The 26,852-nt window shown below is 35.2% G+C and overlaps 1 protein-coding gene across 1 annotated transcript; it reads left to right on the top strand.

Annotated features, from left to right (window-relative positions):
* Positions 1-1,059: 1,059 nt before the first annotated feature.
* Positions 1,060-20,213, top strand: LOC121408615 (regulator of microtubule dynamics protein 1-like). The gene is made up of 8 exons (XM_041600143.1): positions 1,060-1,143; positions 8,680-8,954; positions 10,182-10,271; positions 11,459-11,514; positions 14,169-14,256; positions 16,733-16,763; positions 17,646-17,779; positions 19,597-20,213. Exons 1-8 carry the CDS (start codon positions 1,128-1,130, stop codon positions 19,633-19,635), a joined length of 729 nt encoding a protein of 242 aa, XP_041456077.1. The 5' UTR covers positions 1,060-1,127; the 3' UTR covers positions 19,636-20,213.
* Positions 20,214-26,852: the final 6,639 nt, after the last annotated feature.

The following is a 26,852-nucleotide window of genomic DNA, read 5'->3' as shown; positions in this document are numbered from 1 at the left end:
GCCAGTCAAATATAACTGCTGAACACGCGTGACCAAAAAAAAGGGCGGGGCGGTGTTTTCAGTTTTGGACGCGGACCGCGCATGGACTCGTTAAGGATATCAAAAACACAGATTTTCAAGAAAAAAGGTGGTTTTGAAACTGTTGGTCAATTGTGTGGTCAAACATATTTAGGGTATGTTTTTTTTCCCCAAATCTTTTTTTTTATAGCCACAAACGTGTTTAGGATATTTTTTTGTCTAAAGCTTTTTCCCTGAGGTCATATTTTGGCGACAATTGTTTAGGGGCCAAAATGTGTAAATAAAGCCCGCGAAAAACTTGTTTAGGGGGTTATTTTTCACACAGAGAAATAGATGGTGTTTTGAAATTCCTTGGTCACTCGAGTGTATATACAGCAATATATTTGACTAGCCAAAATATACCATTCCCTCTTTAGCTCCTTATATTTTTCTCCTTCCTTCTTTTCTTTTTCCATTCTTTTTTCATCTCCTATACCTCTATATCTTGAATTCTTACAATATTTTTTTGCACCAACAATGCCGGTCGGGATGGGGCAGCAACTGCCCCAGCGGCTATGCTGTAGACTATATACTACCTTAACTTCATCTGTTTCTTCTAGCCCTCAGAAAGATGTAGTGTAGCCGCTCTTTGATAAATTCTGAATGTCCAATCATTTACTGATTTAAAAGAAAAGAAGTATCACCTCACTGAAATTTTAAAGTCACATATCAACTTATATACATTTTGCAATTTTGGTATCCATGTTTCATTTTCTATTGTACGTATTAAGTGTGTTAACGTTCATGTCCAAACTTATTTATTTTATCATGTGGTATAATAATTTGTGGTCACATAGTTTCAAAACTCAAAAGTTTAAAAAAGTGCATTGGATGATGTGATCTCAGTTCACCGATAGGGTAGCGACCATAGAAGCTGTCCCATTCTAAAGCGACCAATGAAGAGAATGTTGTTGTACGGTACATGCAGTTTGACTGGAGTTTAGTTTCGCCGGCCCGGGTACGGTCGCGTCGGCAGGAACGGTCATCGCGCATCCTCTCCTTGTTCGGCCGGCCCTACTACGCAATCGTTTCAACTAGACTAGCTAGGTTCGTCGAGTGTTTCAATCATCATGTCAGAATCGAATGGTATGTTACAATCTTTAACCGAATTCGGACCTCGCATGCCCATTGATCTATCATTTTTCCTCTTAGTCTTGGTATACATAACCGAATCGTAACGATTACCGTATTAGAGTCTAGAATTCTAAAATGTACCGTAGGCGTAGCCCTGTCCCTGGCGCTGGCTCTACTCAGTCTCAGGCGGTGGTTCGTGTAGGCTCCACTACGTTTCACTACCCACCCCTAAGCACCCCAGAGAGCTCCGGCCCGCCCCCGCGAAGCGAGCCGGAGCTTTCTGGGGTGCTTAGCCTTAGGGGTGGGTAGTGTCTTAACGTTAGGAGTAGGACCATTCTTCCGAGATAGGAAGATTGGCGACAAATCAGCACTTTCCGTTTCACGAAGGCAATTTTGTCTTCCAAGTCTGCGACATCTTTTTTGTTTTGTAATGATATTTATGATTAAACATTCAGTTCAAAATCAAAGTGTGTAAGATACATTGTCATTGTAAAATATAACACTGTTCACAAAAGTCAAATGATTCTCAATTTTTATAATACAAATAATCGTAGAAAATGTCATGTTTAACATATTCATATTCAGTAACAAAAAATAACCATTTATAACCAATATAAATTCACAAAATCATACAATTATGCAGAAAATTTATTGCCGCGTCAACATTTAAACTGAATGAAATTAACAATAAAAAAACATTGTTTGATAACGATAGTATCGCCACCTGAGAATGACGACTTTTCATAAAATCATAATTCATATATTTCAAAAATGGAGATCAAATAATGTTTTGTAGAATTGACTTGAAAGATTCACAAACATAACTGGATAAAATCGAAATTTTCATTATTTCCGTTATTTAGACTAATTTAGAACAAGATGTTCTTTTACTTGAGACACCTTTCATTGATATTTCAACAAAAGAGACCCTTGTCCGACATAGAAATTGAATTAATTAAGTAATTTCGACATTGTATAAGTTCAACATTCTGATTTTGTAATAGAATACTTAGTTATTTATAATGATAATTTTGCAAATTATGCATTACATGTTATTTGTTGAGGTAAAAGTAGGGTTTGAATGTCAAACAAAATCAAGGTGTCTGATTGTATGAGACTAAAAAGGAAAATACAAGAGGCTGCATGTGAAAAATCTAATTTATTTTATTTGTGAGATATAATGCAAGAAATACATATGTGAGGGTTTAGAGTAAATATACCTTTGCATGATGAGTAACCGAAGACTAGCAAAATATGAAAATTGCTGCATGTCCAAGTGGGTAAAGTAGTGCTTTGCAATATTAATGAAAACATAAAAAAATGTGTGAAATCAATTCACAATGGAAAAATACTGTTTACAGAAACAGTGCTAAAAATGACAACGATCATAGACGGTCATATTCAAAGTAATTTGATAACTTTATGGAAGTTTATATCGGATTATAAGCTTTAAGAATATAAAATATGCTCAACATTTTAAAGGTAAGGAGTCGAGACTACATTATTGCTTTAACATGACATATTGGGGCCGATAACAGACGTTCCATAATCTTTTCTTTCATAGGTACAATGAACTTATCTTCATTTGTAATGACTGTGATGGATTCATAAGCTAAAGGCCTAATCTATAATTCAGTTAGCTATTTTGTTACTGCAGATTTTTTTTCCATCCATTATCTCAAGTTAGCACAAATCAAATAATTAATTTTCATTGATTGAAATCAATCTCGGCAAAAAAAAAGAATTATAATGAAAATGAAATAAAAATGAATAAATGATTTAGTATGTTTAGTAATATCTTAGTTTTGAAACATTTTTTTCCCCTGAACGTTATAAACACGTTTTTTACCAAACATTTTTTAAAAATTGTTTTCACGTTGTTTATCTATTGATAAAGCATGAGGGGTCAGAGAGATTGCCGCCCTCTTGGATATTCCAAGTTTAATTTAAAAAAACACAAACTTGAAAATAGGTCGGGAAGAGACGGAGGGAGAATAAAAGAAAACATACTAAAAATTATTTGGGCCTATACCCCGGAGAAGTTAGAATGACATCCTTTTTTGGTCGTCTTGCCGTGGAAGACGACCTGAAATTGATGAAAACTAGCCCCCATATAAAAATAACTTGGCACCATCCCAGATAAAACAGATAAAATGCATCAGTTTTTTATTCTTTATCAGAATAGAAATAAAAATAAAAATGTGTAGCCCTAGAGGTATCTCACTAGACACTGTACTTCATTTTATTTGAACATAGCTAAAATCCTTAACATTTTATGAGCTAAAATCTTTACATTTCATCCATATCATACTCGTGAAGCTCTTGAGTGGCATGGTAACCTTGATTTTGATTGGCTGCTGAGCCTTGTTACCATGGTAGTTGCCATAATGGCAACGTTACAAAGTTGTAAGTCTTCATGAAACGGGCCCAAGATCCCGATGAACCCGGTTTCGACAAGCAGGGGAAACAGAAATAGATTCAAATCATTGAGATAGATTTAGACTGTCTGCTACAGCTAGGTTAATTGCCTTCCCCGAATCGAAATACCCTTGCACAAACCCAGGGGTAAGAGTATACAGTATACTGAATGAAAATTAGAGAATGCATGGACAGGGAAAAAGAAAACAAATGAATAACTAAGTCAGACTCTAACAAAGTTACTACTACTAGGGGCCTGTTTCTCCACACCTAGAAAAGTCATATCTTGATCCACCAACCACAGAATTTGCTCCAATCTTACTAAACCTGACAAGAATGCCATGATATCGATATTATCGGTCCAAAAAACAGACACGACGTAGCCTTAGTCACAAATAGTATAATTCTTAAAAGCAAAATTATGATGAAACTGCAATTATTGTGATGATTTGGGAAATACTAGTACATCTAATGACAATAATGGCAGACGCAAAATATGCATTATACAGTAATTAAACCATGAAGACAGGAGAATTCAATCGCTGAGAAAATGAAATTATGAATTATTCATTCCGTGACTGAAAAATCACTTGTTGATGTTGTCGTTGAGATGGATATCAAATTTTAGTAGTTTACGGAAGTAAGTTTCCAAACATCTAAACAGAGTGTAACATAAATTGTTTAAATCTTTGGATACCGAAACATATGATTTGACAAATTATATGATAAAGAGGTAGAATTTATCAAAATGTTGATGAAGACAGGAGAATTCAATTGCTGAGAAAATGAAATTATGAATAATTCATTCCGTGACTAAAAAATCACTTGACGTCGTTGAGATGGGTACCCCCGGGATATCAAATTTTAGTACATGTAGTTTACGGAAGTAAGTTTCCAAACATCTAAACATAGTGTAACATAAATTGTTTGAATCTTTGGATACCGAAACATGATTTGACAAATAAGTATGAAGTAGAATTTATCAAAATGTTGATGAGATCTGAAAACAAAGATTACAAGTCACATTATGGATTGCCGTGTGTGGCAGAATCTTTATTGATTCAATTATTTTAATATTTCAAAATGAATTGTTTTATTGTGTTTTACGTACAGTTTTTGTATAGTTTCTCACAATTATGGATTGAGCTAGTCCACTTGTTTTGCAATGTAATTTCAACTTCTATGATAGATTACGTAAGATTAAAATGTCAAATTTCCAGGAACTTTTGCATGCCATATTCCACTCACGTGATGCCACTAGGTCAATACGAAAGTCGAAAGAGGCTATGTGGATTGGATGTGTCATAAATATTCAGTCAGGTTGTTGTTCTTGATCTTGGCAAAGAGGGCTTTGTGAAACAGTGTGCAAGTAGCTCACTATCTCTGATTCAGTCAAGTAGTTAGGCTTATGATGGTGTTGAGAAACAGGCCCCAAATCTAGTTCTAGAGATCAACATCAAGAAGTGAAAAAAAAATTCTACATGAACAATGAAAGAGACTGGAATCGTTGGATTGAGAGGCAAGCAGGAAGTGGTCAGGCCGAAATTTGTAGTGTCTCATGGTAGTGAGACTGAAATTTGTAGTGTCTCATATTAAAATTTTCTTCATCAAGAAACTGATCCACAATGTGCTGCACTCAACCCAGGTGAGGTAAATGGGTACCAGTAGGAAGTAATTCCTTAAAAAGCTGTGTGCGCTATGAACGCCTAGCTTAGCCGGGTAATATAGGAGCGCCTTGAGCACCTAACAAGGTGGATATGTGCGCAATATAAATAACCTATATTATCATTATCATGGGAAAAATTAAACATCCGTTGCTTGCTAGTGCATACATGCAATATGCTGCACTGGCTGATGTGCCTCAACCGGCTCGCATATGCTGTCCAGGGGGTGGGAGAAATTTGCCGCATATTTCTTTCCGAAATTTAGACCGTTTTCGGTGAATCATTTTCCCCTTTTGCCAAATAATTCTCATTTTTAAGCATCACAGTACACTAGCGCTGTGCGCTGCCTGCGCCTGTGCAAGATGTCGACCCCAAAGTTTGCTATTCGCTGCAACCGATAGATGGCGCACCAATTGTGAATCCACCGAATTGCAATGGGCCTGGGGAAAGGGAAGTGGTATAGGAATATAGACAAAGGTATCAAAGAAGAGAAGTAATTTGAGATCAAGAAATTATATGGATTGATCTTTGAAGGGAAATAAGAAAGGCTTTGCCTTTAAGAAATTATAGAGGAGAAATTGATGTTAAAAGAAGTTATGAAAAGTCAAGGAGAAAAGGGACAGACTGTTCCTGAGTAGAAGAAGTCTCATCCTGTTGCTTGTATTATGTTGTTTATTTATTTTTATTTACCGGTATTCCATTTCCAGGCAAGAAAACATGACAGCAATAGAAACATTACAAAAGAAATGTAAAATTGAGCATTAGCCAGTGCCTGGGGATCACTTAAAAGAATTGAAAATTCTGTTGAGAGGTTCTCCACATTGGCTGGTGTCTACATGGAATAACACAAAATAGCAACTAGAACTGCAATCGTTTCAGAACGATGTGCATGCATTGACGCCTCTGATTTAATAGAGGGCAAGAAACAGAAGGAGATAGAAAGAAAACTGTAGATGATATACATTCTCAAAATATTAGAGGGCGCTATTTCTTAAAGGAATGGTCACTGATGCGTAAAACACAGTTAGATTATGTGAAATGATACAATTGGCAAACCCTGAAAATATGAGACAAAAATAAATTCAAAGGAAGTTATGGCAATTCAACTATTTTAAGACTTTGCAATAGAGGGCGCTATTTCTAAAGTTATGGTCACTAATTATGGATAACATGTCTACCAAATTAGAATGAATTTTGATGAGGAACGGTGGCAGGGAGGACTAACAAATATTACATGTTAATCAAATTGGATATTAGCACTTTTTGCTGTCCATAGGAAGTTACATTCTCGAGTAAAATTTTTTAGACCATATTGGCGGCCCATATGTGGTTGTTGAAAATGTGTGCATTGTGAGCAGGATACCATGTGTTCAGATTGACTTATCTTGAAATTTTCTGTTGTAACCTATGTCGTATTTGGTATCACTAGAAAGAGTATTCCAATGCGGTGACATTGATACCACTTTTATTTGTGTGGAGGCAATAGACCGGAAGTAAATGCCATATAAAGAAAGACATTAAAAATGAAGGTTTTGCACAATAATTTTAAGCTACCGTCAGCAATTTGTTAGTTTCTGTTACAAAACATTAACGAACTGTTTAAGTATATATCAATACTCATATCTGCCAAGTTAAAAAGGATAAGCTTCAATAATAAGGAAATAAGAGCAAGTTGAAGTTGTGCTGGCAGTAAAGTGCATTTTTGGGTATTTTGCTGATTTTCAGGAGCATTTTTGAGATATTTCGTCAGTTGTAAGGTATATATTTTTTTAAATGGCATGAAAGGGCATATCTTGAAGACCCTAAATCCAAGAAAGGGTACGGGTTTGGCCATGCATGACGCAATGAGGGGCATTCAAAGGTAAGCGTTTTTGAAACTTTAGAGGGCGCTATTTCAATGACAGAAGATCAATGATGCGTGAAAACCTAGTAGCATGTATGCTATGATACCGTGATCAATTTCTAAAAGAATGAGCGCAAAATGAATAAAAACACAAAAGTTACGGCCATTTTACGACTTTTAGACATTACATTTCAATAAATATGAAGTTTTTGAAGGAAGGCTATTTCGGATTTGAATTTAAGGCATGAAGATGGCATTTTGAAGGTCAAGTTATACGTCGCAGATGATGGAGCAACTCTTGGACTATCTATAGCAATTTGTTAGAAGTCTGTAGCATGCAGGATAACTGAGATATGAAAGAATGAAGAATGGTATGCAAATGGACTTGAAATTGACAAAATGGCGCCTGGATGGTCATGCATGAGTGATTTTGGAAAATGGAAGACGAGAGGCACAACTAGGGATGCTGGACAACATGTCTACCAAATTTGGATGAATTTGGATCAGGGACGGAGTCAGGGTAGAGCTAACAAAACCATGTGTTAAACAAATGGGATTTTGGTGGAAGAAGAAGAAGAAGAAGATTACGGAATAGGAATATGGAACAAGAACAATGCATTGTCGCCATTGGGCGTCAATGCAATAAATTCAAACATGTAATTACAATACTTCTATATAAATTAACCTTCATCGTAATATCAAATTAATACTTTAAGGAAAAATGCAGATTGGGTCAAATCAGAAATTAGTCATTTATCAAATGAGAGACAGAGATGGTAGGTCAATTTATTGAATTTTGAGAGTCTGAAATGAATTGTTGTATATGACATTTGTCACGGTTATGTGCGGGTTTAACAAAAAATAAAAACAGCAAAGTAAGTATATAACAAATAATGATTAAAAAAAAATCAAGATTCATACCCAAAGTATATTCAAGGAAACAACTTCTTAGATAACAACTGAATTTAAGCTACCATGTAGAGAAAAGTAAACAAATTTATGCGTAACAGAAAAATCAAACAACATGAAGAAAGGGAAAGTATGGCAAAGCATTAGAAAATCAAATAATCATAAATCAAACACACATTCAAAGCATTGGTCTGATGTGACTTGAACTAAGTTGAGAGCTTTACACGAAAAGGGGAATGGTAATTAATTATATTAAGGTGTAAAAGAGAACTTCAGTTGATTGAAATACACGTACATCAAATTATTAGAAAACCCAATAATCAATCAAGATACAAACAAGAGTGTGATGTATTAAATATCAAAAAAATATTTATATATTGAGAAAAAAAATCTAAGACATCCTGGGAAGCCTTTAGAAGGGAAGACAATTTTGATACTGCGTATGTAATAGATTATAATAATATGATGAAGAGGTTTGTGTATAAAGTATGTTTTATGAAAATCAACTGTTGCAATATTGATGTAGAAGGATTTAGATGTTCTTCGTTCATTATTTTCTTCAAAATGAAGTTAAACTTGCTAAGTTGGCTGTCCATCCATCAAATATTCACCCCAGTCTGAGGGGTTTTTTTTCCATACCAGATTATGTAAAATGTTTTGTGTAATTTTGAACATGATATTAATATAATTTATATCATTGCTATTTCGTTGTAGAGTCAGCTCCGATGGCTGAGCCAGAAGTGACGGCAGCAGCAGAGGAGGCAGATCGCCTTTACAGTGCTAACAAATCAACCGAGATGTACGACCATTTGATACGCTTCAAAGATACCACTCACGATGAGCTTCTTTGGCGTCTAGCCAGGGCCTGTTGGTCAGTGGGTCAACTGGCCAGCACAAGCAAGGACGAGAAGAAGAAACTGACCTTTGATTTACATGACTTTGCCCAGAGGGCACTGAAGGCAAATGATCAGAACTTTGCTAGCCACAAGGTGACAACATAAGAAAATAAAAGTGATGATGATCGTGGTGGTGGTGATGATGGTGATGATGATAATAATATATAGCATTTATGAGGCGCCGATTTATCTAGTTTCCTATTCAATGGTGCACTATATATTACCCCGGCTGTAGCTCCAGCTGCTAAAGGCGCTTGGTGCATTCAAGGAATTAATCCTGCCGGGTACCCATTCACCTTACCTGTGTTGAGTGCAGCTCAATGTGAATAATTTTCTTGCTGAAGGAAAACATGCCATGGGCGAGATTAGAACCCACACCCCTCTCATTGAAAGACGAGATTTGTAACCACTAGACCATGACGCCTCCCATGATGATGACGATCGTGGTGATGGTGGTGGCGATGACGGTAATGAAAATGATGATGAGGATGATGATGAGGATGATGATGATGATGATAGCAGTTTCATTCATTGATTTTCATTGCAGTTTAAATCCCGGGGGCTTGTATGAAGCTTGTTTCCTGTAATACATTAAGTGCAATATACATAATAAGCGTTAATAAAATTGAATAAATGTACATGTATGCTGTAGGCCTATTGCTTGCCAAGATACCACAGTACTTTCAATTTTTAATTATTCATTGCAATTTATACAATTTCCTTCCCACTCACATGTCAAAGCCAATCAAACTTAATTTAGATATTTGGTCAGTATATACCTTTTCTTTGATTCACTTTCTCTCTTTGCAGTGCAGTTTATTTATAGATATTTGTTTGCATGATTTTATGCTTTTAGATTCTGAGTAATTTAACATTTTGTTTTCAAATAATACTTTAAATGCAAATGTATGCTATGTTTAAGTCACATGAAAATACTACAGTGGATTCACCTGGATGGGGTATGGGTTAGGGCAGTCCACAGACTAGGCTATAGTTACATGTATTTGGATAACTTGGCCCTATGCCTGGCAGCTCATCCAGGGGAATCTAGTGTTAAATTATTTTTGCATTACTGTAACAATTATTTTTTTTCATTGTATTTGACTTGTTTTATATTCTGCCAAATGAAATTATAATACTAATGATGGGGAGGAGGAGGGTGTGAGAATTGTACTAAATGACTAAAAAGGCCACAAAAGTAATCATATCGAAAGTATGTATAATGATGAAACTTCATTGCTTTTTGTTAGACACTGTATCTTCTTTGTATTTCAAACCTTGAAAATAAATGTGTTCCGTTTCTGATTTCTTTTTCTCCAGTGGTATGCTATTTCCTTGAGTGAAATAGGGGAATATAAGGGAACAAAGGAGAAAATTGAAAATGCCTTTACCATCAAGGATCATTTTGTGGTAAGACTTTCACTCTTCAAAGTTTTTTTGTTTGTCTGCTGCATATGTCTGCTTGTATGTGTTTCCATTTTTTTTCATGTTTCTTGTTCTTTGTTTTTTTTTTGTTCTGCTGTTTTCTGTTTTGTCACCTCTGTGTCCGTCTTCATAGGCAATTCTAAAATAATTATTTAGAGGGGTCCACACAATACAAGCACTACTTGTTAGTGGATCCTCCATTTTCTCAGAATTTTATTTTATGTTTATTATATTTTGCTTATATATAATACTCTGTTTTGTTTTGCTTTTACTTTTAGATAAGTATATATTGTACATACCTCAATTTATTTTGTCTGTATAAGTACATTGTTAATATTTTGACCACATTAATTTGTTCTGTTGAAAATGAAATATAATGAATTGAAAAAAATGAAAAAAAATATACCTGTCCATGTATGATAATGATAGCTAGCAATGCTGTTTTGATGCATATCAAATGAATGCTTTTTATGGTGCCTAAAATTACCGGTAACCTATATCGAACATTATAGACTTTTTTAAAGCAGCAAAAGAAAGTATTATTAATAATAAAATTATTAATTATGAATTTTAAGTAGTTCATTTTGGTACAGGATAGGTTTTCAAGATTATTTGGAATGAAAAGTAATGTGTAGATGAGATTTCACTAAGATGAAGGAGAGAATTACATACCACACTGGTGGGCAATATCTGAAAAAAATATTTTCTGCCCCCCCCCCCCCCGCTCTAAAATTCTTCCTCTGATTCATAGGCAGTGAAGGAAAGACATGAGGGTGATGGGTAATTTTGCCTTTATTACAGTCCAAATTGCCCCCAAAATTCCCCAAATTAAATGCTTTGGGCTAAGTTTACAGTCGACCCAAGATCTACTACAACCCATATTCAAGAATATTAAGAAAATCTATATACTACATCCCTCAGGATAAAGATATTTGCATTTATTACATAACTGCTTCTCGCACATACAAATAGCCCTTGAAATGAAAGAATAATCAATTTCCACCATGTGAAAAGAATTTGATAGCCCCTATGAAATGAAATTATTTCATACCCTCGTCATAAATCCATCTAGGAAATTTGATTTTGTTAATGCCTACAAAACTGTCAGCTATATTGGTATGGATTATGCAAGATGCTCATGAAGCTTTTTTTTTAAATAATATTTTATACAGCGAGCCATTGAATTGAACCCTCAGGATGCTACATCTATACATTTGCTTGGTCGTTGGTGAGTATTGTAATTAACATATGAAATAAACTTAAAGGAGAATGAAACCTTTAGAACAGGTTGGCTTGTGTTGAAACAGAAAAATCAAAGAATAAGAACAAAGAAAGTTTGAGAAAAATCGGACAAATAATGAGAAAGTTATGAGCATTTGAATAATACAATCACTAATAATTATACTTGCTTATATAGCACTTAATACTTACTTTGTCAGAAGTCTCTAAGCGCTCTACAGTATATGCAGCATAATGCCATGAAGATCCTCCCATTGGCAATGCGACAAGGATGTGTGATGTCACATGTGAACAACTTTCCCTTTGATGGACTACAAAATACCCCCAAAATGTCTATCTTCGTTTTTCTAATGGTTATACAAATTCTTTATCCATGATGTATTCTTTAAAAATCTGTATTACATGCCCTCCTATAGAAAGGACATATGATCTACTGATAGATGTGATAAAAGAGGCAGTTTAAGTGAAATATATACTAAAGTAATGGGGATAGTTGTTCCCAAGTGACATCACACATCTTTGTCGCATTGCCATAGCATTAGTGATCGCAATATTCAAATGCTCATAATTTTCACACTATTTGTCCGATTTTTCTCAAACTTTTGTTGATCTGTTTCTTTGATTTTTTCCTTTTTCTCACAAGCTAGCTAGTTCCAAAGGTTTCATTCTCCTTTAAGTGATCTAAGCTCAAGGACATTTAAAGCAAAGGTTTATGAGGTGATAGTTTTAGACTAGTTTTTATTTAAACATGATTAGACTTTTTGCGATAAATCCATTTGATAAGCTTTGTCATTGTCTTTTTTTCATAATTTTTTTTCTGACATTTTTCAAAACCAAATATTCAATGCCCAGTTACTTAATTCCCAAATTATACAACATCGTGTAGTAAATGTCAAACCCCAAATTGCAACAACTAAAACGTGATTTCGTGAAAATTATTTTTTTTAAACATTGGAATATTAGGTGACACTCCTTAACCTATACCAAAACTTAAGATAGGCTTTAAGTTTGAGTATTAACAAAGATTCATCTAGTATTTTTTTTTTAATCTATGGTTCTGATTTTTAGATAATTCTCCAAAAAATTCAGTATCATATCCAACGAAGAACAATATCCTTTCCAATCACTTCTATGGCCCGTGCTGTTTAGCACTTGATTTAGAAATATTCTATAGATGTTCCTCATATTTTTTACTAATTTATACATTGTCATTTTAAAGGCATGGTCACGCCGGCCAAGCGTTGTTGGAGTGGTCGTGGAGCAGAGAGAAAAGAATAATCACCGCTCGCTACCGTTTACCATTTTCGATTTCGATTGTTTTTGTTTTTTTTCGATTTTTTCCCCAATTTTGAGAGCGAAATTCGACCCTCTTTCCCTACCGCTCCAACAACGCTCGGCCGGTGTGACCATGCCTTAAGGTTGTTGTTTCCTTTAGAAGAGACAATTACCTTTCACTATGCCTTTTTAATTGTCTCGCCTGCTTAGCAGAGCAAGATTATAGGTGCCACTTTTCTGATGGTGGCGGCAGTGGCACCATCAACATTGAAATCTTAGCTAAGGTTATGTTTTTGAAAAGTCATAATAACTTAGAAAGTACATGGACCAAGTCTAGTTCATGAAACTTGGACATAAGGGTAATCAAGTAACCCTGAACATCCTGTGTGATTTCCAAGTCACATGATCGAGGTCAAAGGTCATTTAGGGTCAATGGACCTAGTCCATGTTGGGGGAATCAATATCAAAATCTTAACCAAGGTTAAAGAGATATTCCAGTAGTTGCAGTAAACACTGATTTCATGAGAAAGTCTGTAAAACAAGGCTTAATTGTCAGTATATCATCGAGGATCTGGATCTGGTACAGTTACATTAACTGAATGTTGTGAAATCTTGAAATCTACGCTGAAAAATGTTCACACCGAAGATCCCCAACACAGATAAGCGCACGTGGGACAATGTATAGTTATTGCTTAGAGCGTCAGGCCCGACGCTCTACCCGAATCCTGTGCTTATTTGCTGATTTCTCAGCAATTACACAATTTCTACCAGAATCCTTTGGAACATGCGTTTTATTTATAAAAACAGACACTTTGGTGGTCATATCATTGAATTCTGTACGAACTCATTTTGATATCGTTACCAAAACTAGCATTTACCTTTAAGGTTTTGAAATATCATCATCATAACTTAGAAAGTATGTGGATCTAGCTCATGAAACATAGACATAAGTTAAATCAAGTATTCCTGAACATCCTGTGCGAGTTTCAGGTCACATGACCAACATCAAAGGTCATTTAAGGTCATCAAACTTTGGTAACTTTGGGAGTATTTGTGGATTTGTCATCCTAACTTAGAAAGTTTATGGATCTAGTTCATGAAACATAGACATAAGGGTAATCAAGTATGAATGCTGATTGTTTTGCACACGGTTTAGGTCACATGATCATGGTCAAAGGTCATATGAATGTTTTGTGAATAATTATTCAATAGCTGTTTTCAAAGTCAGCACTGCTGCTATATCAAATTGTGTAATGCAGGCGAGACTGCCATGGGTGTTCCACTTGTTTCTATAAAGTATGTTCCTTATTCCGTAGAATATTCTTATAGAGGATTTTCCTAATATCTTTTGAAATTTTGTGTTTTCAGGTATTTCACATTTGCTGATATGGGATGGATTCAGAGAAATTTAGCTGCCACAGTCTTTGCAACACCCCCCAGTGGAACTTATGACGAGGTACTCAGTTTGTTATGGTGTTTGTGATTATGATGTACCGTAGTCTGACCTCTGACATTTCTTATCTGTCTGCAACGCGATTAGTTCCACTTTTTATGCTTGATGCAGTGGGATATGAGAGTATTGTAAGAGAGGCACCTCTTTGGTGTGTTAGCATGGAGGGAGCATTGAAGAAGGAGGATGAAACGGAAGAAGGAGGAAGTAGGGCGAGATGAAACCTAATAAGTGATTGATTTTCATAATCGATTCCACCTAATGGCCAATGAAATCTGTTGAGGAATCATGCAGCTCTTCAATCATCACTACCACTGTTTATAGGGCCTTAAAGATATGAGGGGTTGTTTTAACATGCTGACAAACGATGGCTTGCTATACCACAAAGATGGACTTTCCTCATACCTTTATTCTGCTAGTCAATCCCTGAGCAATCTTTTCACACCATTGTACGCTCTGACATCACATTTTAATTGAATTCATTCAAGGTCTTCACACTCTGAATTGGCATTCAACCAAAATGGAATTGAGAAGTCATAGTCTAAACTCTACCATACATTGCCTTTGTTCATGAAAAGCAATCAGATTAAAATGAATTAATGAAATTCTATCAAAACGGCATACTAGAATTTATTTTAGACTGATTATTATATAACATCTCATGCTTGATTTAAACACATTTTTTGCCCCACCCATGTTTCCAGGCTGTCCTTCTGTCCACATGTCCCCTTTTCATTCTCATGAAATGTTTTATATATCATATGCAGACTTGGTAGAAGTAATCATAGAGGAGTGATGATGAAGTGTTTGGATTTTCGGGGTCATGAGGTCAAGGGTCAGCAGCATATAATATACATTGAAATATCTTGTTCTGTCTATAGCAAAAGAGCCTTTTAAGCCATCAAACTTAGTTTGTGTATTCATATTGGAGCGAAAATGGTCTGATAAGATTTTGGGGTCACAATGCAAAAGGTCAAAGATCACAAAGGTCTCTGCGGTCATTATTTTGAAATTTAGAAGTTAGGTATGTAATATATTCTTGGCCTGGCAATGGTGGAAGCACAAACTGCAATTGCCTGTAGTCGTGAATCCATATAGTGTCTCTTATTCTTTGAAACTACCCCTGTAATTCTGCTGTGTTGATTTTTCAATAAGTTATATCTTTAAAGTTAAAATTTTGATTTTGCAAACAATTTGAATGTTTAGAAAATGAATTTGTCCTTATTGTTGAACTTAAGGTGGGTGAACAAATTGCAATACTAAGAAAAATATTTGTTGTGTTCTCGTCCATGGATCAGTTTTGCACAGTTTTTACCATTGCATGAGACAAGATAACGTTTGAAAGGTTTTTGCCTGGAATTTGGTATCTCTCTTTCACTTTATATTCTTTGTTTGCCCCCAGCACTCTACATGTTTAAAAATCAATCTGGCACTTGAAATCATTTTTGTCTCACCTGCGAAGCAAAGTGAGACTATAGGCGCCGCTTTTCCGACGGCGGCGGCGGCGGCGGCGTCAACATCAAATCTTAACCTGAGGTTAAGTTTTTGAAATGACGTCATAACTTAGAAAGTATATGGACCTAGTTAATAAAACTTGGCCATAAGGTTAATCAAGTATTACTGAACATCCTATTAGAGTTTCATGTCACATGACCAAGGTCAAAGGTCATTTAGGGTCAATGAACTTAGACCATGTTGGAGGAATCAACATCAAAATCTTAACCTGAGGTTAAGTTTTTGAAATGTCATGATAACTTAGAAAATATATGGACCTAGTTCATGAAACTTGGACATAAGGTTAATCAAGTATCACTGAACATCCTGCATGAGTTTCACGTCACATGACCAAGGTCAAAGGTCATTTAGGGTCAATGAACTTTGGCCGAATCGGGGGTATCTGTTGAATTACCATCATAACTTTGAAAGTTTATTGGTCTAGTTCATTAAACTTGGACATTAGAGTAATCAAGTATCACTGATCATCCTGTGCGCGTTTCAGGTCACATGACCAAGGTCAAAGGTCAATGAACTTTGGCCGAATTGGGTGTATCTGTTGAATTACCATCATAACTTTGAAAGTTTATGGATCTGATTCATGAAACTTGTACATAAGAGTAATCAAGTATCACTGAACATCCTGTTCGAGTTTCAGGTCACATGATCAAGGTCAAAGGTCATGTAAGGTCAATGAACTTTGGCCATGTTAGGGTTTTTTGTTGAATAACCATCATATCTCTGTAAGTTTATTGGTCTAGTTCATAAAAAGTGGACATAAGAGTAACCATGTATCACTGAACATCTTGTGCGAGTTAGAGTAGTATTCAAAGTGAGCACTGCTGCTATATTGAACTGCGTGATGCAGGTGAGACGGCCAGAGGCATTCCACTTGTTTTTTGTAATTTGACACTGCTGGATGGACATCAATACATGTATTACTTTATAAATCATCACTACAGTGTTTTTCTTATTCTCTCTTTTAAAGGCTATTGAACAATTCCTCCATGCAGAGAAAGGTAAGATTTCTAAATGTTGAGTTTTCTTTTTCAATTTATCATTCATTTGATTTTGAAGATATTAATTAATCGTGTGTAATTAAAGGTAAATGCCAGTTTTGGTAACGATATCAAAATGAGTTCGTACAGAATCCAATGAAATGACTACCAAAGTGTCTGTTTGTATAAATAAAGAGTATGTGCCAAAGGATTCTGGAAGAAATTGTGTAATTGCTGAGAAATTAGCAAATAAGCACAGGATTCGGGTCAAGCGTCGGGCATGACATTCAAAGCAATAATAATACACTGTCCCACGTGCGCTTATCTGTGTTGTTGATCTTCAGTGTGAATATTTTCAGCGTAGATTTCAAGATTTCACAAAGTTCAGTTTATGTGACTGTACCAGATCTAGATCCTCGATGATATACTGACAATTAAGCCTTGTTTTACAGACTTTCTCATGAAATCAGTGTTTACTGCAACGACTGGCAATTCTCTTTAATCAATACCCTGAAGCTCTGTTCAGCTATATTGAGACAAATTTTAACATTTTTAAAGGATGTGTCCACCCTAGCAAAGAGTTGATTTGAATAAAAGAGAAAAATCCAACAAGCCCAACACTGACATGTAGATCATAGATACATGAGCAAGTCCTTCATAAATTCAAAGTCAAATTGAATGAAATGTTGCTTCCAAAATTATATCATTTGTAAAATAGTAAGAGGGTGTATTAATCACCTGCACTGTGCATGTGGTTCCAATTTATAAATAAAGATTATTTTGTTTTATATCTTTATCAATATTTCAAAAATATTTGGCACGTGACCAATATTAGAAGCTCTGTTAATCCTGATTAGTTGTGAAGCTTTCAAAATTTCTGTTCACCAATTGTTCTGTTTACAGTGAAACCAAACTTCTATAGCAAGAACCTGTTGTGGCTAGGAAACACGTATCTCAAGAAGGGCGACAAAACTTCAGCTCGTACTTATTTAGAAAAAGCTGTAAACTACCCTGTGGAGACAGATGAAGATAAAGAGGTATGGTTTGCTAGATGGAGAGCTTTTTATGGGTCACCACACCTTACAATGGGTGTGTGACCTGATTGAACATGGAACATCTTACTGAGCAAATTTGTAAATCATCTCTATGAATACTTGATGTTCAAATCCTTGACATTGTTACACTTTTTGAACTGTAACCAAATTAAATATCTATTCAATATCAGTAATGACATGGTGGAAATTATTATGATTAGTCACGATTTTAAACCAATTTACCTTTACTCTAACATAAAGGCTTGAAATAGTGATAAACTTTGATACTATTTATCATTAGAGTAATTGTAAACCCTGAAAGTAGATAGTAATACATGTGTATTTGTTTATATTTTCAGAAAATAAACAAAATGCTTTTTGTTCTCAGATCTATTGGTAGACCAGTCCTGAAATGTGCGATAGTATTAAGATAACATGCAGTGGCGTAACTAAGGGGGGGCTGCTTTCTTTGATGGAATCATAATTGATTGAAAGACACTTGTGGGATTTGTAGGATTCCTGCGAGAAGACATGGTTGTGACAGTCGCTAAGGTGCCTTAATGACACCTCTTGAAGAGTGCCAGAGAAATAATATTCTAAACTTTCAATTCACATGAACTTTTGAAAGTCTTCAATAGGTTGTCAGGAATAAAAATATCTACACCTCAAAAATCAGCTATTTAATGGAAAAATACATCATGTACTCAGATCTATTGCAAATGTCCTGAAGAATTATCTTTTCCCAAATAATTTGACACTATCCTTATGGGGTATATGTTTATGTTTGGATAACCAGGAATTAGTCTTTGCCAGTGATAATGATAGTATGATGATGACGGTGAAAATGATAATGATAATAATATGATAAAGATAATGAGAACGATATTGACAATGATGACAATGATAATAATGAAAATGACAATGATAATGATGATAATGACAATGATAGTGATAATGACAATAATGACGACAATGATAATGATGACAATAATGATATTGATGATAACGATAATGACAATGGTAATGACAGTGATATTGACTGATAATGATGAAAATGATAATGACAATGATAATCAAAATAATGATGATGATGGAATTGTAGACCCTGATGGTATGATCATAATGATGAGTTCTTTTTAGAATTCAAACTATTCAGATCAGTATCATCTTTAAAGGTCAAGTCCAACTCAGAAAAATGTTGATTTGAATCAATATAGAAAAATCAGACAAGCACAATGCTGAAAATTTCATCAAAATCGGATGTAAAATAAGAAAGTTATGACATTTTAAAGTTTCACTTATTTTTAACAAAATAGTTATATGAACGAGCCAGTTACATCCAAATGAGAGAGTTGATGATGTCACTCACTCGCTATTTCTTTTGTTTTTTATTGTTTGAATTATACAATATTTCAATTTTTACGAATTTGACGATTAGGACCTCCTTGCCTGAAGCACAAAATGTTTAAATAATGGAATTCCACGTGTTCAGGGAGGAATGGAACTTCATTTCACATGACAATGCCCAGAAAATAAAAATGTTTCATATTTCAAAAAATAGAATACAAAAGAAAAAGTGATGTCATCAGTTCCTCATTTGCATACCGACCGACATGTGCATATAACTGTTTTGTGAAATGACGCAAAACTTTAAAATGCCATAACTTTTCTTATTTTACATCTGATTTTGATGAAATTTTTAGTGATATGTTTGTTGAATTTTTCTCTTTTTATTCAAATCAAGTTTTTGTTGGGGTGGACTTGTTCTTTAAATATCGCATTTTGAATTTCTCTCTTTTTCCATTTTCATTGCACAACAGGTAGTCAAGCAGGCAGAGCAACACCTAAAGTCACTATAGCACGTCAACTAATCATGACATCTAAGTACATAACTGGACCAACATGCCGCTGTACTACAATAGCTATTTTAAGTATAATATCTACATATTGGTAAATTAGTAGGCCTACAGTTGGATAAAGGAGCACATGCCTGGCATTCAAGGAGATTCATAAATACATATTAAATGCTAGCACACATGTTATTCCTACAGACACTTGAATTATACAATGCTTATGCAGATGGCATGAATAATACCGATTTTGTAAACTGCAATAGTGCCAGTCTTTATAGTTTGGCTTCTAATAAAAACAACCCGGTAGTTGTGTTTCTGCCTTAAGCAGGCGGAGGTCAATCGCATATATAGCTTGCTGTTCTGTATGGAGAGAACCTGGATATCTCGGTGGACCTCCCCTTCCCGACCGGCCCACACATGCCACTGTGGTTTGAATTGCCACTGCCCAACCTGTTATCAGAGCCATACGTGTATGTCTGCACTTCTTTTCATCTAGCTCATCAGTGGTATTTTAACAGTGCAAGCAAGTTTATACACTGTCCAATCTTTGTAATGAAAATGGCAACAATTATTGTTTTAGTTAGATACTAAATAGGTTCATTATTGCGGATTGAAATAATCGCTAGAACAATTATTGTTTTAGTTAGTACCTTGAATGCCTGGGCATATACCCCTTTATCATGTTAAATACATTAGTTGTGATTCTTTTTATTTTCAGATTTATTTTTCTTTTTTTATACCTGGAGGGTAGTGTCATAAATAGTTAAATCCATTGAAAAATCTTTGCCATTATGGTAACTGCCATCATGGTGGAAACAGGACCTAACAGCCAATCAAGTTAAGGTTTCCATATACAGTGTGTCCCAGAAAAAAAATTAAGGATTCTCATGTCTTTTTTTTCTTCAAAGGCAAATGAATTATGATATTTCATTTACATAATCATCTAATTCAATTATTCCTCTTTATTTTGATACCTGATACGAGACGAACACGTCACGCATTAATGAGCAGGACAAGTTTGAAATTCTAATGTCAAAACCAAGTTAAACAGAAAAATTGGACAAGATTGGTTTGTGATACTACGACCATGCTTATTCGACGATTTCTTTTGAAATCTTTGTTTAGATTCTCTCACTGATCCCTGCAATGAGAGTGGATTCAGATTCACATGGGAGTTTCTGGGCTATTTATTTCTGATATACCTCAATATTTATTGTTTGTAATCTGCCATGAATGAATGATTTGCTAAGCTGTTGGTTTCATATTAGAGATGAGATCGTACTCTTGCCATGAGTATCTAATTTATAGTAAAAAACATTTAATAATTGTGAAATATATCTGTCTCTGAAAATGGGTTTCCTTTTTTGTGGGATGCACTGTATAGTTTCCATAATGACAAAGTTACAATACTTGTTTTACTCTCTTACTGTAGTGGATCCCCAGTCAATCTGTTTGTTATTTGCTTGTCTCCATCATGAAGGATTCTTAATTGTTTTTAAGTTGTCATTTCAGGCATTAGTTTCACTTCTTTATATGAAATTATTTGCAGTGTTATTTGTGTGTGAAATACCCTGAGAGTTCAGCGTTAAGGCCAATTTACTACTTTTTATGTTTATTTGGTGAGATTCATGTATACCTGAAAAGATAAAGGAACTTTTGCAAATTTTACTTTTTCAACTCTTGCTTCTAGTGGTCACTCAAAGCCCTGTATTTGAATAAATTCTTCAATCGTTTGGGTGTTTTTCTGAAAATTTAATATATGTGCAATATTTCATCACCTGCAAGTGTTCACAGATGATAATGGAAGCAACAGTCTTTCAGTTCCATTGATAAAATCTTTTGAATGTTCTAAATCTATTGAAAGAGCTACAAATGCAAGAAATTCTGGTTATTTGATAATTATGACAATATACATGAATTGCATTACAAGAAGGACAGGGTTCCCAGCCCATCAGGGAAATCAGGGAAAATTATTTAACTTTTTTTCTAGTCAGGGAAAAATCAGAGTTTGATAAAAAAATACCCTAACCCTATCTAGGCCGGGGTATTTTGGGAGTTCATGTTATGGCCGGGGGGGGGGCCTCCCAGGCACCCCTTGAGATCTCGGCCGTCGATCGCGCCGAAAATTGGCACACAGGTTGTCTGGGATACAATCTACAAAATTTTTTTCATGTGAATTTTTATTACTGAATTATGCTAATTTATGCGTAATTAGTATGCGAAATCATACTTTTTCCTCTAACTCCATAAAGAAAGCTCCAAATGTTCTAATTTTTGGCATAGAAACTCTTTGTGATGTTCTTAGCAAGTTTACATGAACAAAATTGTGATATCAGATCAATTTCTTATGAATTATATTGTTTTTTGCAATTTCTTATGTATTTCCTTGGTTTTTTTTACACCTTTTGTTTTTCATTGTTTTTACATTGAATTTCGTTGGGGACTCTTCCATAACGAAAATTTGTGTTTAAAAATGGATCTCATCTGACACCCCAATTTCAAATTCCAAGCTACTTTGACTCGCCCCCCCCCCCATCCCTGATATCAACAAGGAATGTTTATCCTTAAGTAAACAACCACGCACTCTCCCAGATAATCCACCTTCCCCCAAGGAGAAGTGACCTTCATAAGGCCTGGCAGAGAGGGAGAGCAAGAGAGAGAGAGGGTGATTTTTTAAAACTTATTGTTATTTCGGCAATTGTGGGTCATTTTGCATCGTTCAAAATTTCATGTCGATCTTCATCTAAATTCCGAATCGTTTTTAGATATGCTAATGTCCTAAAACAAATAGAATACAAATTCATTCTTTCAAGATTAATGTCAGCCAGGAAGCTCTGAAGAGTTTGTTTATACTATTACGTAACAAGGACAGCTGCAATCCCACTCCATGCTGTTCATCAGCCTGTTGTGGTGGCAGGCATCAGTGTTATCTGCTCTTATCAGCAGCAGCAGTCACCCCACCCCAGTTTAAACGCGAGAAATGCAACTTTCCCAAAAAACTGAAATTGGGGTGTCAATACCCCACTTGTGATCCCATTGACTAACATGCAAGGCATATCAGCAGTCAGATGAACCCCACCCCAGTTTAAACGAGAGCTCTCCCAAAATCTGAAATTGGGGTTTCAAATACCCCACCTGATCTCCCATTGACACAACACGCAAGGCAATGGAGTTCCTGTGTTATAAGCTGGTGGGGTATTTTTTAAACACAGGATTCGCGTAATGTCTAAGATCATAAACAGCATAAAATACATAAATTTAGGCCAGCAAAACTAAAAATCATACATTTATGATTTTTGGTTGAAAACACTATTTACATTGACTTTGTACACGAAATCACGTTTTTGAGCAATTTTGGGTCTGACATGCACTTACATAACGTTGCGTAACTTCGGAACTACGTACCCGGGTGACGCAAAATTGGTCTCAAAAGTTGCGCAAGACTTAGAAAGGAAAAAGTCAGTGAGCAGCGCGGTCGAAAAATTTTGCGCGGCGAAAATATCATGCAACTCGTTGAGGCCCCCCCCCCCGGCCTGGAAAGGGTTAAATCAGGGAAAAATCAGGGAATTTTGATCAGCCCAAATATCGAAAGCACGGTAGTCAGTCTGTTTTATTTTGTTGCATATCAAAATTATTATCATGACAGTTCATATTAACAATTACGCAATGGGGTAGGGGTCATCAAATTTCTGGATTCATCAAACATGCATTCATATTCATACTCAGAAAGAAAACAAGATAAAGGCAAAATGTTGACAAATGAGGTGTTGCAAAAAAATATTTGCAATCAGTTTATACAAATTTACAATTGATAGGTCAGTTATTACTATGGCAAGTTTATTTGAACTTCGTGGATCGAGAAGCAGATCAGCAAGAATTGTGATTGAATTTGGGACCCAAAGTTGACTTGTTATTTAATGCCAGTTTCTTGCAAAACCTAATTAGTAATGAGACTGCAGGGGCATTACAGAACTGACAAGGCTAACAATGTTGTCTGTAATCCGACAAGGTTTTTTTCCCAGTAATTCCTTGTTAAATTTAATGAAATGTTTTTGTCTATGGTGATTAGTAATGTTTACTTGGGTTTTGCAGATTAACAATGTGATTAAGTTCTTTAAAACCACCATCACCATCATCTTCATCATCACCACACCACTAACATGACCACTATCCCTATCATCTGTGTCATCATTAAGTATCATAACCATCATAATCACCAATATTCATCCTCATTACTGCCACCACCATGTCATCATATTGGCCAGAAATTTGAAAGGGGTTTTAATTAGGAATTACCTTGCAATAGACATTTATATTAGTGGGATAATCTTCTTTTAAATTCTGGTGGTCAGGGTTTAAAAATCATGTTTCTAACATCTATTGACATTCCTATTAAATTCAAAGTGTTATTTTGATATTGCTTCAGGCTGTTATTGCATATCTGATTTCCCTGTGAGAAATGGCTGAAACTGTTAAATGGCTTAAGTTTCATATTCTCCCTTATGTATTTTGTAACAAGTATGAATAACTGCACATTATGAAAGAAAATAGCTTAATATATCAGATATTGTGTGTATATTTGTTTGAATATCATGTTGAGGGTTTACAATCCCAAGTCCTTAACTCTTTAATGCCATTGAGTGTGATATATGATCCTTATATTCTCATGTTTTGAATGTGCCGATGAGTGAAGATTCCTCCATAGTTTTGTATTGTCTGAAGAGAACGTAATATATATTAAAAAATAATGTATATTATTTAGAAGACCTTGCCTCACAAATTATTGGGTTTAGAGGTTTGTATAATGAATGGTGAATTATAATAAAGTCTGGATATATATCATGTATTATTGTAAAATGTGTTGTTTGTAAATCCAGGTGGGTGTTTCATAAAAATTGTTTTTAAGTTACGAGCGACTTCTACAAACGACTGATGATGCTTTCTTGTAGTAAATGATACACCAGATCTTATTGGTGTAGATATAGTGTAGTCCCTAAGAAAGGATCACCAGTCATTGTACAGTTTCTCATAACTTAAAAATAGCTTTAAGAAACACCTACCATGGCCCCTTATTAACATTAAGCTTACCAATTGATTGTGGTGATGCTTTTAGAATTTATGCAATTAATCTTCAGAACAAGCTCCACGATCAATTATCAAAATCAATGTTATGGAGCCCACCTCTTGACAAGTTTCTGATTTGATGGAAAAGCATTAACGCTGAATGATTAAAAGTTTCATAAAATCTTGAACATTGAAAGTCAAGTAGCTCTATCTTGGACTTTCAATCTGATCGTTGCAAGTTCAAATCCCAGCCATGGCACTTATTTCTTTCCACAAGGGATTGTTCCATATTGTGATGCGCTCAATCCAGGTGAATTAAATCAGTGATTTCAAGTACGGTGTTCGGTGTTGGTGTTGAGAGCGTAAAAAGTCCGCTGAACCGAGCTCCAACACCGAACTGAGTTCAGAGGAACGATACCGGTTGCGTTTATCGATAGCACATGACGTCACGCCTCTGCGCTGCGCTGCTAAATCATCTCAACTTCACACGAGAAGTCTTGACGACGAAAATGAAATTGGAGAGAAATGCATTAAATCCTCATCGTACAGAATACAAATGCTTTAATTGATTCAAGAATTTGAAAGAGTGAACATTATTCTTCATCAAAATATATAAAGCTCAAATAATGTGAACTCGTCTTAACTGTAAAAGCAAATTTTACGGGGATGTTTCATCGTGTTTGCCGCCTGTTCACGAGCTTGAGATTGCCAACTCCAACACCGAACTTGAAATCATGATTTTCAAAATCCCTGGGGGTTGGTGTTGGTGAATGGAGAAATTGCACGTAGATCGTCAACACCAGCCACAGTGTTGGGTTTAGCAGACGATATTCAACACCAGCCTTCAACACGAACTGCCGGAAATACGTCATATTTTTCGAGGTCAATCTCAACACCAGCCTGATTTCAAGTACGGTGTTGTGGCTGGTGTTGTCACAACACCAACACCAGATTTCAACACCCTACTTGAAATCACCCAGTGGGGACCTAGCAGGATTCTTTCTTCCAAATTGACCAATTGTATTCAATGGGCTGAACATATGGCTGATGATGATGATGTCATTGGATTCAACAAAAAATGGGTCACTATCCGAGTTAAATATTTTGGGACTACAGAAATATGACTAAGGAGAAATTCCCCATATCTATGCTTTAAAATGGTATAGACTTCAAAGCAAGAATTGGTTTAATCGGGTCAAGATCTCAATTTTCATTGGCCAGCTTAAAAAATTTCCGTGGGTACGGAAATTATTAAATTATTTCCATGAGTCACACCTTCCATGTGGTAATCTCATCAAATTACCTGCGCTTGTTGTTTTGAAACCTTATCCAGCCAATCAACACTCAACATTTCATGCTACTCCAAAATTTTTAGAAATCTCGTCTCGTACCTTGGTGGTATAAGTGTGATCATGACCCGATTAAAAGGTGCCGCATATAAAAGAGTGACATTGTGAGAAAGTACAACTAGCACATCAATGATGTGGAGCTCATCCGGCATGTCGCAAAGAAATTCAACACAATTTTTTCATTTCCGCCCAGTTGACAGTGTAGTGGTGACATAAATTGAGGAAACAGAATTGAAATTGATGAATAAATGACAGAAGCATTTTTTTGTGAATTATGAATAAATATTGTACAAATAAGCATAAATAATTTTCTGGACAAAATTTCTCAATTCCGTACGGAAGTTTGGTGACCCTCATTTAGCTCTACCAGATGGATGAAAAAAAAATCAAATTGGCCAACAAATAAAGAAGCATTTATTTGTGATTTTGAATCAATTTCGCAAAAATTAGCATAAGCAACTTTCTAGTCAAAATTTCAAAATTCTACGAACAAGTTTGGTGAAGTTTATGCAGCTCTACCATATGGAAGAAAAAAAAATCAAAATCTGTCAACAGATGAAGAGGTATTTTTTCTGTGATTTATGAATAAATTTTGCATAAATTAGCATAAGTAACTTTCCAGTAAAAATTTCAAAATTTTGTGTAGAAGTTTGGTGAACCTCATGAAGCTCTACCAGATGGAAGAAAAAAAATCAAAATCAGTTGACAAATGAGCCAAACATTCAGCTTTGTGGGGATATAGATATCTTTGAGGCATAAAATAAAAAGTTTTGCTCAATTTGCAAAAAAAAAAAACAGAGGAAGAAAATT

Source organism: Lytechinus variegatus, chromosome 2 (assembly GCF_018143015.1).
Source record: "Lytechinus variegatus isolate NC3 chromosome 2, Lvar_3.0, whole genome shotgun sequence".
In the NCBI taxonomy this organism is placed as follows: domain Eukaryota; kingdom Metazoa; phylum Echinodermata; class Echinoidea; order Temnopleuroida; family Toxopneustidae; genus Lytechinus; species Lytechinus variegatus.
This window is presented reverse-complemented; position numbering and strand designations above follow the sequence as displayed.